This window comes from Salmo salar, chromosome ssa25, assembly GCF_905237065.1.
Source record: "Salmo salar chromosome ssa25, Ssal_v3.1, whole genome shotgun sequence".
In the NCBI taxonomy this organism is placed as follows: Eukaryota; Metazoa; Chordata; class Actinopteri; order Salmoniformes; family Salmonidae; genus Salmo; species Salmo salar.
Genome location: NC_059466.1, coordinates 8,344,221 through 8,360,558, shown reverse-complemented (window position 1 = coordinate 8,360,558; position 16,338 = coordinate 8,344,221). Strand labels below are relative to the sequence as shown.

Genomic DNA, 16,338 nt, shown 5'->3' with positions numbered 1-16,338 from the left:
GGTTGTACAGTCGTCTCAAATAAAACTGTGAAGGACCTCAGCGTTACTCTGGACCCTGATCTCTCTTTTGAAGAACATATCAAGACTGTTTCAAGGACAGCTTTTTTTCATCTACGTAACATTGCAAAAATCAGAAATTTTCTGTCCAAAAATGACGCAGAAAAATTAATCCATGCTTTTGTTACTTCTAGGCTGGACTACTGCAATGCTCTACTTTCCGGCTACCCGGATAAAGCACTAAATAAACTTCAGTTAGTGCTAAATACGGCTGCTAGAATCCTGACTAGAACCAAAAAATGTGATCATATTACTCCAGTGCTAGCCTCCCTACACTGGCTTCCTGTTAAGGCAAGGGCTGATTTCAAGGTTTTACTGCTAACCTACAAAGCATTACATGGGCTTGCTCCTACCTATCTTTCCGATTTGGTCCTGCCGTACATACCTACACGTACGCTACGGTCACAAGACGCAGGCCTCCTAATTGTCCCTAGAATTTCTAAGCAAACGGCTGGAGGTAGGGCTTTCTCCTATAGAGCTCCATTTTTATGGAATGGTCTGCCTACCAATGTGAGAGACGCAGACTCAGTCTCAACTTTTAAGTCTTTACTGAAGACTTATCTCTTCAGTAGGTCCTATGATTAAGTATAGTCTGGCCCAGGAGTGTGAAGGTGAACGGAAAGGCTGGAGCAACGAACTGCCCTTGCTGTCTCTGCCTTGCCGGTTCCCCTCTTTCCACTGGGATTCTCTGCCTCTAACCCTTTTACAGGGGCTGAGTCACTGGCCTACTGGTGTTCTTCCATGCCGTCCATGGGAGGGGTGCGTCACTTGAGTGGGTTGAGTCACTGACGTGGTCTTCCTGTCTGGGTTGGCGCCCCCCCCTTGGGTTGTGCCATGGCGGAGATCATTGTGGGCTATACTCGGCCTTGTCTTAGGACGGTAAGTTGGTGGTTGGAGACATCCCTCTAGTGGTGTGGGGGCTGTGCTTTGGCAAAGTGGGTGGGGTTATATCCTGCCTGTTTGGCCCTGTCCGGGGTATCATCGGATGGGGCCACAGTGTCTTCTGATCCCTCCTGTCTCAGCCTCCAGTATTTATGCTGCAGTAGTTTATGTGTCGGGGGCTAGGGTCAGTCTGTTACATCTGGAGTATTTCTCTTGTCTTATCCGGTGTCCTGTGTGTATTTAAATATGCTCTCTCTAATTCTCTCTTTCTCTCTTTCTGTCTTTCTCTCGGAGGACCTGAGCCCTAGGACCATGCCTCAGGACTACCTGGTATGATGACTCCTTGCTGTCCCCAGTCCACCTGGCCGTGCTGCTGCTCCAGTTTCAACTGTTCTGCCTGCGGCTATGGAACCCTGACCTGTTCACCGGACGTGCTTGTTGCACCCTCGACAACTACTATGATTATTATTATTTGACCATGCTGGTCATTTATGAACATTTTAACATTTTAACATTTTGACCATGTTCTGTTATAATATCCACCCTGCACAGACAGAAGAGGACTGGCCACCCCTCATAGCCTGGTTCCTCTCTAGGTTTCTTCCTAGGTTTTTGGCCTTTCTAGGGAGTTTTTCCTAGGGAGTTTTTCCTAGCCACCGTGCTTCTTTCACATGCTTTGCTTGCTGTTTGGGGTTTTAGGCTGGGTTTCTGTACAGCACTTTGAGAATATCAGCTGATGTACGAAGGGCTATATAAAAATAAATTTGATTTGATTTTGATTTGAACTAACTCAGCCCTTTATTTTCGCTTTGCAGAACCAACTGCAGACTTGCAGCATATCAAGATCTTGTTAATGTCAAAGAAGGGATATGAAGGTGTGTGTATTTTTACGTAAATGTGCTAAGTGCTTCAACGAGACAGTTTAATTCCAGGTGTTTTGAAGCATTCTCACTCATACTACAGATGTAGGTATAACTGATTATGTTATTTTGGGAACATTGAGACAGTTCATAGGTAGCGCAGTCAGCCAAAGTGAGATACTCTGTATCAATGAAGACTAACTTTGAAAACAAAGACCAATGCAATAGCTCCACCTACTCACCCTAGACCCTGCCACAGTTATTTGGGGCTAATAACACACTGATCAGTTACAAAAACCCTGAAATAACGAAATATTCACATTAACGTCAGCAACAATAAACTCCCAACATTGAGACTAAGGACTGTTTGTAGCCAATCTATGCCACCTTGTTTAAAGGACATGCACCATGTCACACACGATTCTCCTCACCAAAACATCGCAACTAAGTTGCATCAAAATGTCCATTATGTTGATGAGAGCTCCATCAACAAATCACTAAAGAGAACTGCTCTAAAATCTCTTTATGGTTGCCAAAAGGCAGCACTGTGCAGTACGTGTTGGCACTTACCGTTGATCCATTTGGCCTCTGGGTCATGGACCACAAACTCAGACTTGAACAGATCTTCCACAGTGAGTTTGGTATCACTGCCAGCTTGGCTGTCCGCTGCAACAACAAAAAATGAAAAAAAAGGGCATTAATTCCAAACTCTATTAATACTAGGAACTCAATAATGATCAAATCCTTATTTTATCATTATCATTATTGATATTTCCAGCATTGTTTATTCTCTCATACAAGGAGCGAGTAGTAAAATGTTGTTCTATTGCTTCTTGTTTTGTATTGTGAAGTGTGCTGCATCAAAGTCTTTCTGAGGAACCCAGTTACCAGAAAGCATCAGGTCCGTCTCCAATCAAGGACAAGACAGTCTCCTTGGTCCTGACCTAGAAGTTATCCCAGGCAGATGCCGCCAAGAGATTGCCACTAGAGACACTGATCTAAGATCAGTTTTACGTTGTTGCCCCTAATATTCAAGGTAAGCATTGTGGATAGGGTAATCTGATCCTATATCTGTGTTTAAGCTGTCACCTTTCACTCTATGTACGGTACTACAGAGATCGAAATTCAAAAGTTAAACATTGTTTCCGAGGTCGGACAGGCAGAGAGAGTTTTAATATTAACCCACGCTGTACCAAACTAAATGCCAGGTTGGAAGCAAGGGGAAATAATGTGCAAGTTGAGATAAATACAAGAGATGATTCGGACAGCAACATGAACATGATATTCTTATTGATCATTTTTAGATGGAACTGTTAGCAGGCATATGTGTGTCTGTGATGGCCAATACAGCATGGATTGGAACGCTGCACGTCCAATCAGCATCCAGGATCCAAACAACTAGTTAAATAAGAGAGTATACACAGAAGCATATAGGTGTTTATAATGTCTTAGGTCTATGCTTTAGTCAGCAAATGACACTCAGATGAATATCCTTTATGAATAAAATAAGTTCTTATAAGAAGATTGGATGCACTTGGATGGCTTCACCTGCTCTAGAGGCAGATACTTCGAGCAACCTTTTAAATGCAGATGAAGAGGGAGTCAGGGGTGTAAGAGTGAGGTAGGGAGTGATGGAGGGAGAGCGAAAGACAGAAAGAGAAAGAGAGAGGTGACAGTAGAGAAAGTGATATGGAGAAATTATATTAAAAAAACAACATGCACACACGCGCACGCACGCATGCACACACACCCACACACACACACACACACACACACACACACACACACACACACACACACACACACACACACACACACACACACACACACACACACACACACACACACACACACACACACACACACACAACCCATACATGCAATGGTCATTAATAGGTTGTTATCCAACCTGAAATCCCTCAGCTGTGTAAACATTGCCTTTGTAAACATGTTTTAATTATAAAATGTTAAGCCATTAGTAAAATAGAATGTTGTTAAGCCAATTGTAAACTAATGTTGACTTGGACAGCTGCTAATTGTGCAGGGCGAGAGAGAGAGAGGAGGGCCAAATTATTTTGAATGTCAGCCATGTTGGCCCGGGCTGGATAACTACAGAGCACTCCTGTTTGTAAATGATGTGGCAGCCACATGCAATAGATAGCTAGCCCAGCAGACATTCGAGGGGTTGGAACACCAGGGGACAGTGTGGTCTCCTTGTATCTGTGAGTCATTCCAAACATGTCTGAGTACGTCACTCAGCATAAACTGTTCTTCATTGCAGTAAATTGAGGAGGTCGATCAACAGCTGAGTGCTGATATTAAGTTAATATAAAATTGTGCAGGCAAAAATCGCGATTCCATATTAGAAATGAGTAGCACAACTGGACATGTAGCCCAAAATTCATCATAGAAAGTTGAGATATGTTAGGCAATAATACAATTGTGGGGCTAATTTCCTTACTGTCACCAATAGTCTACCAAACCATAGGCACTGAACCACCTCTGGGACAGATGCTATGTCTATCCTGCAGAACACAACTCCGGTTAATAAAGTAATATACTAATTATCCATGGCCAGTTCTGTACCTGGAGTGAGGAGGATGACAGACAATGTGATCAGAGAGCAGACCCCCAATATAACCAGCAGAGCGATAACAATCCCTTTCCAGTTCCTCTCAGGTGGAGCTCCCGCACCAAGGTCCTGTAAAGAGAGAGAGAGAGAGAGGGGGGGGGTAGGAGAGAGAGAGAGAGTGGGGAAAGAGAGAGAGAGAAACAGTTTTTAAAAGGGAGTTCTGGAAAATACCGAGACATACAGTACAGAACCACAAAACATAGGGATAAACATGCTAACAGCACTACATAAATGCTTCAGACTTGAGTCCAAGATTTTCTGGCATCCATCCATCCATACAAACGATTTGATTGAAGGCCACAGATTGTCAATACGTGAGTCATTCTATGTTGAGCCAGTTATGTAGGAGCTTACAAAAAAAACATAGCCATGTGGTTGAATTGCTAGAAAGTCAAATTGAAAGCCAAATCCAATTCACAGATCACAGACATTGAGCATGTCATACACATACATTTTTTAAGCAGGGACACAATAGGCAGCAGCATGGATTGACCCCTTCAATATAATGTAAACAATCTAAGAAAAACACAATACTTAAAAAGCATAATGTGTTATGATTGAATGCCGGTCATTGTGTCAGAATATGCAATGACTTCGACGGGAAAGTGAACATCTAATCATGTAGGAGTAGAAAAACGTAAACTAGGAAATGGTATTCACAAAAATGTTAAGTATTTGTTCAGCTTTATTGTAGTGGATGTGCTAGCTACAGGTTTCAGCATTTCACCTTAAGCTGCATGATGGGGCTCATTGTAAGCTGCATAGTAGCATTGATAACCAGCTTCATGGTGGGTCTCAAAATAAACTGCATGATATTGTTCAGTCTAAGCTGCGCGGTGGGGCTCAATGATAAACACGAGCAACATTATGGCATTCTGTGTTTAAATTCAACTCAGAGGAAAGCACCTGTTTGTAAGCTGCATGGAGGGGCTCAGAGGAAAGGGCATTGAGGGACTTCATGAAAAATGCAAGGTAATATTTCACAATTTGCATTTCAAGGGAGAAAGGCTATTTGCATGGTTGACTAGCTTTCATTAAAAACTCTCTCGGAGTCTCTCTCTCATACTCCTACTTCATGACTACTGAAGCAACTCCCTGGCACGAACAAGCAGCCTTTTACCAGCTGTGCTACAGTATCACCGTGTGTCATAACCCCTATTCGACAAGACTGAAACAAAACTCAGGCATAGGACTACATATTTTGTATTCAATCATTTTACTGTTTAACATGGTGGCGAAAGGACAGGTCAAGATGGCCGTCTACTTTAATAGCCATGCAGTGGTGGGTTAAAGGCATAATGCAGCCATTTTTATATCAATATCAAATTGTTTCTGGGTAACAATGAAGTACCTTACTGTAACAAATTTCCTTTAAAGTGGCAATATCTAACTATTTGGGTGACCTGACCAAATTCATATGAGTCATAGATATGTGATTCTAATTGAAAGCAAGTCTAAGAAGCAGTAGATCTGTTCAATGTGCGCTACTGCTATGCTTCCCATTCTTACTTTCAGTTTTGTACACCAGCTTCAAACAGTTGACACAACAATATTTGTGGTTATGGAAAATATATATCACAGTGGTTTAGATGGTACAATGATTCTCTACACTATACTAACTTATTTTGTCACATAAACTGAAATTAGGCAACCTACTAGAGTTTTAGCAACCAGGAAATGGCGGAGCAATTTCTGCATAGTGTAACTTTAAAATTAGCAAAAATTGCTTTTTATGAAGCAAGACTGTTTGGGTGTGGTCTGAGTGGGGAAGGGAAAACTGAAAACTAGCTGTTATTGGCAGAGAGGTTTGAAAATCTCTTTGTTATTGGTTTATTAACCATTTTACCACATGGAGATGTCACCATGAAAAGCCGAAACTGCCGCCCATACAAACCTGCTGATTAGAAGGTCCTGTGCAGATTGAATTTTCAACTAGCAACTATCAGGAATCACACTGATAAAAAAAAAAAGTTTTTACAGTGTTAGTTTCATCTGCTGTTGTACAATATGATACAAAACACAGCAAAAACAGAATTGTGACAGCACTGGGCCTTTAAGAGGCTGTGGCACAGCGTTAAAGGAGTTCTGCCTCAGTGGTCTTAAATAGGTTCTGTCCTTCATCCATATCTGCTAGTTCTGATAAGGTGGCAACATTAAGACCCTCTCTCCACATGACCCAAACCACTGGCTTTCCTGGCCTCACTTACCCACAAAACCCTGCAGGTACAGGGAGGGGATTATTGGCCTCCGATCCACTTCTGAATTGTGATTGGCTAGAGGGGGTGAAGTACAAATATGGCCAATAAGACCCAGGTTGCTGTTTCAAAAAGCTTTTGTCACATTTCTGCTCAATTTTTCAAAGGAGGCGATTATCAATTTATTTACTGTGTATCTTGGAGGGTTCACAGGTAGGTGTGAAACAAACCGTCACATTCCCCCTGCTCCCCAAAAAATGTAAACGCTCAAGCACCTCTCCAACAGCTGTGGGGAGTGAGGTGTCCGGCTAGCCGCATTTGCATCCCTTGGCAAAGCCGTAGAAGCGTGCCCTTGTTCTGGGGACATTGTGTAATATCATTTTCGGCCCACAAAGGGCACAGGCGGCTGATATATTATCAGAGGTTGGGCTGACGCTCATTTCATTAATACCACAAAAAACGTCTGCCTTGTCCTTGAACACTGACAGCAACTCTAAATTGCCAAAGCCCGCCATGCGTGAGCTTCTTTTTTCTCTTCATCTCAAATATATCTCTCTCTCTCTCCAATTTCCTACTTAGCAGTTTTGGAATCATCATCCTTAATTTATTAACTCAATTATGAGCAGATAAAGCCACTGAGAGAGTTCTGGCCCGATGCGTCTCTCCATTACCATTATGGGGATTAGGGAACCATGTAAGGGCCCTGACAAATGCCTAGCCCCCACGAGAAGAGAAAATAGCTTGGGTGTGTTTCACACAGACCCCCCCTCCCCCCCCTCCCCCAACTCACACACACACAACACACACACACACACACACACACACACACACACACACACACACACACACACACACACACACACACACACACACACACACACACACACACACACACACACACACACACACACACACAGGACTAGGCCTGTAGGTTAGGGGACGGGCTAAAGCCATCTCTTTTACAAAGTGGTACTAATCCCTTCTTCCCACCTCAGGTCATGACCTTAGCTCTTATTTTGTCTACAGAGATTTTTAACTGAAGTCATTAGAATCACAGTTTCCCCAACCCACATTCAGTACCACGTGTCTTTCCCTTGAGTTTTATACCACTTTACAATATGCTCATGAATAACACTTCAAGTAAAGTGTTATAACACATACTGTACATAGACACATCCACAGACAAGGGCAAAACAGGCAAAGGACAGCCAAAGCGCAACAGTATATCCCAACAAGACAATCTTGTCGCCCACAAACACTGCAAGTGTAACTTTCTTTACTTCCACCAGTCTAGACATAGTTTTCAGAGTCCAAACTAAATAACAGAGTCATACAACTAATATGGCTGCCCACACCATTTTTTTGCCCTTAGATTTTCTGTCATAGACTGTCATTCATCTTGCAAATGTGTTATTTTACTCCACATCGGGGTGTTAGTCTGTGTTGCAGAGAGGCACTGAAAACCATAAATAAATATCTGACAGCTCCGGCAATAAGCAAGCAGACAATCTGCATCCCAAATGGCACCCTTATTCCCTTTATAGTGCATTACTTTTTATAGTGCATTACTACTATAAAAGTAGTGCAATATGTATGCAATAGGGTGCCATTTGGGATGCATTCAAAGCCTTCATTTCTCTATCTCTTAGAGAAGAGACTCAAGGGAGAAGAAGAACAGGTTTATGGGGAGTTAGGGTTGAAATGTTATGTAGGTACACATAAAATAGCCCTGTTAGTTATGTCTGTCTTAAAACCTGTTAGGGCTAGGGGGCAGTATTGACACGGCTGGATAAAAAACGTACCCGATTTAATCTGGTTACCACTCCTACCCAGTAACTAGAATATGCATATACTTATTACATATGGATAGAAAACACCCTAAAGTTTCTAAAACTGTTTGAATGGTGTCTGTGAGTATAACAGAACTCAAATGGCAGGTCAAAACCTGAGAGATTCCTTTACAGGAAGTGGCCTGTCTGACCATTTCTGGAACTTCTTTGCCATCTCTATCTTTTACTAAGGATCTCTGCTCTAACGTGACACTTCCTACGTCGTCCATAGGCGCTCAGAGATCGGGAAAAACCTGAATGTCGTCATCCCAGCCCCAGGCTGAAACACATTATCGCCTTTCTCAAGTGGCCGATCAAGGGACTCTGGGCTTAGGCGCGTGACCTGACCGCCCCCGTCTTTGTGATTTTTTCCTCTGTTTGCCGAAAAGGAGATTCCCGGTCGGAATATTATCGCTTTTCTACGAGAAAAATGGCATAAAAATTGATTTTAAACAGCGGTTGACATGCTTCGAAGTACGGTAATGGAATATTTAGAATTTTTTTGTCACGAATTGAGCCATGCGCACGACCCTTCTTTACCATTTCGGATAGTGTCTGGAACGCACGAACAAAACGCCGCTATTCGGATATAACGATGGATTATTTTGGACCAAACCAACATTTGTTATTGAAGTAGCAGTCCTGGGAGTGCATTCTGACGAAGACAACAAAAGGTAATCAAACTTTTATAATAGTAAATATGATTATGGTGAGTGCTAAACTTGCCGGGTGTCTAAATAGCTAGCCCGTGATGCCTGGGCTATGTACTTAGTATATTGCAAAATGTTCTTTCACCAAAAAGCAATTTTAAAATCGGACATATCGAGTGCATAGAGGAGGTCTGTATCTATAATTCTTAAAATAATTGTTATGCTTTTTGTGAACGTTTATCGTGAGTAATTTAGTAAAATGTTAGCGAATTCCCCGGAAGTTTGCGGGGGGTATGCTAGTTCTGAACGTCACATGCTAATGTAAAAAGCTGGTTTTTGATATAAATATGAACTTGATTGAACAAAACATGCATGTATTGTATAACATAATGTCCTAGGGTTGTCATCTGATGAAGATCATCAAAGGTTAGTGTTGCATTTAGCTGTCTTCTGGGTTTTTGTGACATTATATGCTAGCTTGAAAAATGGGTGTCTGATTATTTCTGGCTTGGTACTCTGCTGACATAATCTAATGTTTTGCTTTCGTTGTAAAGACAGTGTGGTTAGATTAACGAGTCTTGTCTTTAAATAGCTGTAAAATAGTCATATGTTTGAGAAATTGAAGTAATAGGATTTTTAAGGTTTTGAAAATCGCGCCACAGGCTTCAAGTGGCTGTTACGTATGTGGGACGAATTCGTCCCGCCTAGCCCATAGAGGTTAATGCAAAACTGAAGAGTAATGCAGGTTCTTGTTTTCAGGATGGGATTTATGAAGTTGTTAATACAATGTAAGTTATGGGCCAACATTAGTCTATATGGGTTATTCCAGCGGAAGGTCAACCTAAGTTTGTCATTTCAAAATGAAGCAATCATATTCCTAATTATCCTTAAGGTGCAGACGTTATTTTAACAGGACATTACATTATTTTTGCCATTACAGAGTATGATGCCATGTATCAAATAACACTTTTTAGTGCGTTTAGTGTTTTCAATCATACTTCCCCCCACCCTCACAGAGCTTCTTTTGCCTCTGTATTTTCATGAGCAGAAATTATAAGCAGAAAATGTTGACATAGTGTAAGTACTGAATAAGAGCACCTCCTCCCAGCTGCACTGAGGCTAGGAAATAAATCTGCGATAATTGAGCATTTCAATAAGCATTTTTCTTCGGCTTGCCATGCTTCCCACCTGGCTACCCTTACTCCGGTCAACAGCCCTGCACACGGGGTCACACGGGGTGGTCGGCGGAGCCGAGGAGCGAACCACAGCCAATCTGGGAGAAGAGGGAGAAATTGGAGGAGAGAGAAATGAGAGAGTTGTTGTGTTGGTGTATGATGCACGACATTCAGCCTAAGGAGCGTGCTATCTGTTTGATGCCACCTGAGTCAGCTCTCCATACTCGTCCTGAGGAGCGTGCTAGCAGTCTGGTAAAAACTGTGCCGGCTCCATGCACCAGGTCTCCAGTGCGCCTCCACAGCCCAGTACGTCCTGTGCCAGCTCCCCGCACTCGCCGTGCGAAGTGTGCCATCGTTCCGCTACAATTTGTGCCGGCTCTACGCACCAGGTCTCAAGTGTGCCTCCACAGCCCAGTACGTCCTGTGCCAGCTCCCCGCACTCGCCGTGCAAAGTGTGTCATCGTTCCGGTACGATTTGTGCCGGCCCTACGCACCAGGTCTCCAGTGTGCCTCCACAGCCCAGTTCATCCTGTGCCAGCTCCTCGCACTCGCCCTAAAGAGCGTGTCACCAGTCCGGTGCCACCTGTACCGGCTCCACGCACTAGGCCTCCAGTGTGCAACAGTCCAGAGCTTCTGGCAACGGTCCCCAGTCCAGAGCTTCCGGCAATGTTCCCCAGTCCAGAGCTTCCGGCGACGGTCCCCAGTCCAGAGCTTCCGGCGACGGTTCACAGTCCAGAGCTTCCGGTGACAGTTCACAGTCCAGAGCTTCCGGCGACGGTTCACAGTCCAGAGCTTCCAGAGATGGTTCACAGTCCGGAACCTCCTACGATGGTCCACAGTCCGGAACCTCCTACGATGGTCCACAGTCCGGAATCTCCTACGACGGTCCACAGTCCGGAATCTCCTATGACGGTCCACAGTCCGGAACCTCCTACGACGGTCCACAGGCCGGAGCCCTCCTTTGCGCCGGCGCCCAGTCCTGCTCCATGGCAGGAGCCTCCCTCCGTGCCGGTGCCCAGTCCGGGTACGGTGTCCAGTCCAGCTCCATGGCCAGAGCCTTCCTCTGCGCCGATGCCCAGTCCACGCATGGCGTCCATTCCCACTGCAAGGCCGGAGCCTTCCTTTGCGCCGGTGCCCAGTCCAAGCACGGCGGCCAACTCAGCTCTATGGTCGGAGCCTTCCTCTGCGCCGGTGCTCAGTCCGGGTGCGGCGTTCAATCCAGCTCCATGGACGGGGCCCTCCTCTGCGCCGAGGCCCAGTCCGGGCACGGCGTTCTACCCATGGTCTGGGCGAGGGCAAAGTCCCACTCCGCGAGTGGAGTGGGTACTTCGCCCCACACCGGAACCGCCACCGATGCTAGATGCCCATCCGGACCCTCCCCTATAGAGTCAGGTTTTGTGGCCGGAGTCCGCACCTTTGGGGGTGGGGGTACTGTCACGCCCTGACCATAGAGAGCCTTTTATTCTCTATGTTGGTTAGGTCAGGGTGTGACTAGGGTGGGTAATCTAGGTCGTCTATTTCTTTGTTGGCCTGGTATGGGTCCCAATCAGAGGGAGCTGTTTTTCGTTGTCTCTGATTGGGGATCATATTTAGGCAGCCATTTCCACACTGTGTTTTGTGGGATCTTGTTTTTTTTGTTGTGTAGTTGCCTGTGAGCACTCCAAAACGTCACGTTTTGTTTGTTCTTTATTGTTTTGTTTGTGCTGAAGTTTCACCTTATAATAAAGATGTGGAACACTACGTTCGCTGCTCCTTGGTCCAGTTCTTATGACAACCCGTGACAGGACCCCTAAAAATCAGCAGGGTTAGACAATCTGGACCCTCTCTTTCTAAAATTATCAGCCGAAATTGTTGCAACCACTATTACTAGCCTATTCAACCTCTCTTTCGTATCGTCTGAGATCCCCAAAGATGGGAAAGCTGCCACGGTCACTCCCTCTTCAAAGGGGGAGACACTAGACCCAAACTGCTACAGACCTATATCTATCCTACCCTGCTTTCTAAGGTCTTCGAAAGCCAAGTTAACAAACAGATCACGGACCATTTCGAATCCCACCGTACCTTCTCCACTATGCAATCTGGTTTCCGAACTGGTCATGGGTGCACCTCAGCCACACTCAAGGTCCTAAACGATATCATAACCGTCATCAATAAGACACAATACTGTGCAGCTGTATTCATCGTCCTTGCCAAGGCTTTCGACTCTGTCAATCACCACATTCTTATCAGCAGACTCAACAGCCTTGGTTTCTCAAATGACTGCCTTGCCTGGTTCACCAACTAATTCTCTGACAGAGTTCAGTGTGTCAAATTGGAGGGCGTGTTGTCCGGACCTCTGGCATTCTCTATGGGGGTGGCACAGGGTTCAATACTCGGGCCGACTCTTTTCTCTGTATACATTCGCTCTTGCTGCTGGTGATTCTCTGATCCACCTCTATGCAGACTACACAATTCTGTATACTTCTGGCCCTTCTTTGGACACTGTGTTAACTAACCTCCAGACGAGCTTCAATGCCATACAACTCTCCTTCCGTGGCCTCCAACTGCTCTTAAATGTAAGCAAAACTAAATGCATGCTCTTCAACCGATCGCTGCCCACACCTAACCACCCGTCCAGAATCACTACTCTAGACGGTTCTGACTTAGAATATGTGGACAACTACAAATACCTAGGTGCCTGGATAGACTGTAAACTCTCCTTCCAGACTCACATTAAGCATCTCTAATCCAAAATTAAATTTAGAATCGGCTTCCTATTTTGCAACAAAGCATCCTTCACTCATGCTGCCAAACATACCCTATTAAAACTGACTATCCTACCGATCCTTGACTTCGACGATGTCATTTACAAAATAGCCTCCAACACTCTACTCAGTAAATTGGATGCAGTCTATCACAGTGCCATCCATTTTGTCACCAAGACCCATATACTACCCACCACTGCGACCTGTATGCTCTCGTTGGCTGGCCCTCGCTTCATATCTGCCGCCAAACCCACTGGCTCCAGGTCATCTATAAGTCGTTGCTAGGTAAAGCCATGCCTTATCTCAGCTCACTGGTCACCATAGCAGCACACACCCGCAGCACGCGTGCCAGCAGGTATATTTCACTAGTCATCCCCAAAGCCAAATCCTCCTTCGGTCGCCTTTCCTTCCAGTTCTCTGCTGCCAATGACTGGAACGAACTGCAAAAATCACTGAAGCTGGAGACTCATATCTCCATCTCTAGCTTTAAGCACTAGCTGTCAGAGCAGTTCACAGATCACTGCTCTGGGGGGGAGGGGGGGGGGGAAGGGCCTTGGTCAGGGAGGTGACCAAGAACCCTATGGTCACTCCGACAGAGCTCCAGAGTTCCTTTGTGGAGATGGGAGAACATTTCAGAAAGACAACCATCTCTGCAGCACTCCACCAATCAGGCCTTTATGGTAGAGTGGCCAGACTGAAGCCAGTCCTCCGTAAAAGGCACATGACAGTCCGCTTGGAGTTTACCAAAAGGCACCTAAAGGACTCTCAGACAATGAGGAACAAGATTCTCTGGTCTAATGAAACAAAGAATGAACTCTTTGGCCTGAATGCCAAGCGTCACGTCTGGAGGAAACCTGGCACTATCCCTTTGGTGAAGCATGGTGGTGGCAGCATCATTCTGTGGGGATGTTTTTCAGCAGCAGGGACTGGGAGACTAGTCAGGATCGAGGGAAAGATGAATGGATCAAAGTACAGAGAGATGCCTAATGAAAATCTGCTCCGCGCTCAGGACCTCAGACTCGGGTGAAGGTTAACCTTCCAATCAGGACAATGACCTTAAGCACACAGTCAAGACAACGCAGGAGTGGCTTTGGGACAAGTCTCTGAATGTACTTGAGTGGCCCAGCCAGAGCTCGGATTTAAACCTGATCGAACATCTCTGGAGAGAACTGAAAATAGCTGTGCAGCGACGCTCCACATCCGACCTGACAGAGCGTGAAAGGATCTGCAGAGAAGAATGGGAGAAACTCCCCAAATACAGGTGGGCCAAGCTTGTAGCGTCATACCCAAGAAGACTTGTGGCTGTAATCGCCGCCAAAGGTGCTTCAACAAAGTACTAAGTACAGGGTCTGAATAGTTTTTCTAAAAACCTGTTTTTGCTTTGTCATCATGGGGCATTGTGTGTACATTGATGGGGGGGGGTGAAATGTAATCTATTTTTGAATAAGGCTGTAATGTAACGAAATGTGGAAAAAGTCAAAGGATCTGAATACTTTCTGAATGCACAGTGTGTAAATAAATATATATATATCAATATAGAAATATATATATATATCAATATAGAAATATATATATATATATATATATATATATATATATATATATATATATATATATATATATAATACCAGTCAAAGGTTTGGACACACCTACTCATTACAGGGTTTTTCTTTATTTTTACTATTTTCTACATTGCAGAATAATAGTGAAGTCATCAACACTATGAAATAACACATATGGAATCATGTTGTAACCAAAAAATTGTTAAACAAATCTAAATATATTTTATATTTGAGATTCTTCAAAGTAGCCACCCTTTGCCTTGATGACAGCTTTGCACACACTTGGCATTCTCTCAACCAGCTTCATGAGGTACATTTACATTACATTTACGTCATTTAGCAGACGCTCTTATCCAGAGCGACTTACAAATTGGAGGTATGTAGTCACCTGTCAGGTAGTCACCTGGAATGCATTTCAATTAACAGGTTTGCTTTGTTAAACGCTAATTTGTGGAATTAATTTTCTTCTTAATGTGTTTGAGCCAATCAGTTGTGTTGTGATAAGATAGGGGTGGTATACAGAAGATAGCCCTATTTGGTAAAATACCAAGTCCATATTATGGCAAGAACAGCTCAAATAAACAAAGAGAAACGACAGTCCATTATTACTTTAAGACATGAAGGTCAGTCAATGCGGAACATTTCAAGAACTTTTAAAGTTTCTTCAAGTGCAGTCTCAAAAACCATCAAGCGCTATGATGAAACTGGCATCATGCTCCTTCTTTTTGGTTATGTTTGCAGTTGACGTTACTCTTCAATAACACAGACCCCAAAAAACAATCATGGGGAGAAAAATAGATTCATTCCAAAAAGATAAATCATGTGGGGAGGTAGATGGTCATTCTTCCCTGTTCTCAGTGATTCTCTCCTGTGATTCTCTCCCGTGATTCTCTCCACATAACAAAGGGACAGGATGTACTTCATAACCCAGCCCTAGCCTGTGGTTGACCAATTAGAATTCCTTGCAAAAAACTGGGGCAATGGCCAAATAACAAGTTCCTATTTCAGGTTCGATGTATAAACAATTTGGACCAATGAGAACTTGCCATGTAGCTATGAGTCCCGGACTGAAATTCCTCCCATGTCTCTGACCCATTGATTATTAATCCCCTATTACAGAAAAAAATATATATTTCCATTGATCGTTAGTACTCTATTGACTTTTAGTCCTCTTGACCTTTAGAACTGTCACACCCTGATCTGTTTCACCTGTCTTTGTGATTTTCTCCACCCCCCTCCAGGTGTAGCCCATCTTCCCCATCATCCCCTGTGTATTTATACCTGTGTTCTCTGTTTTTCTGTTGCCAGTTTGTCTTGTTTGTCAAGCCAACCAGTGTTTTTTTGTGTCAGCTCCTGCTTTTCCCCAGTCTCTCTTTTCTCATCCTTCTGGTTTATGACCCCTGCCTGTCCTGACCCTGTACCCACCCGCCTGACCACTCTGTCTGCCCCTGACCCTGAGCCTGCCTGCCGTCCTGTACATTTGCCCCACCTCTGGATTACCGACCTCTGCCTGACCTGACCCTGAGCCTGCCTGCCATCCTGTTCCTTTGCCCCTGTTGCTGTAATAAACACTGTTACTTTGACACTGCCTGCATCTGGGTCTTACCTTGATTGCTGATAAGTACTCTATTTTCATCTCGTCCTCTGCATTGTGTATTTATCTTCAAAATATTCTTACAGTTACTACATGATTCCATATGTGTGATTTCATAGTTTGATGTCTTCACTATTATTCTACAATGTAGAAAATAT

General features: G+C 44.1%; 1 protein-coding gene across 1 annotated transcript in view; it reads right to left on the bottom strand.

The window, feature by feature from the left end:
• Window positions 1-16,338, bottom strand: part of LOC106586113 (inactive dipeptidyl peptidase 10) — a 217,751-nt gene that overhangs the window by 182,342 nt on the left and 19,071 nt on the right. Inside the window, exons 2-3 of the mRNA XM_014172985.2 lie at window positions 4,386-4,500; window positions 2,370-2,465 (exon numbers count right to left, since the gene is read on the bottom strand). Coding sequence (XP_014028460.2) covers window positions 2,370-2,465; window positions 4,386-4,500 — 211 coding nt within the window. The remainder of the gene's footprint in view (window positions 1-2,369; window positions 2,466-4,385; window positions 4,501-16,338) is intronic.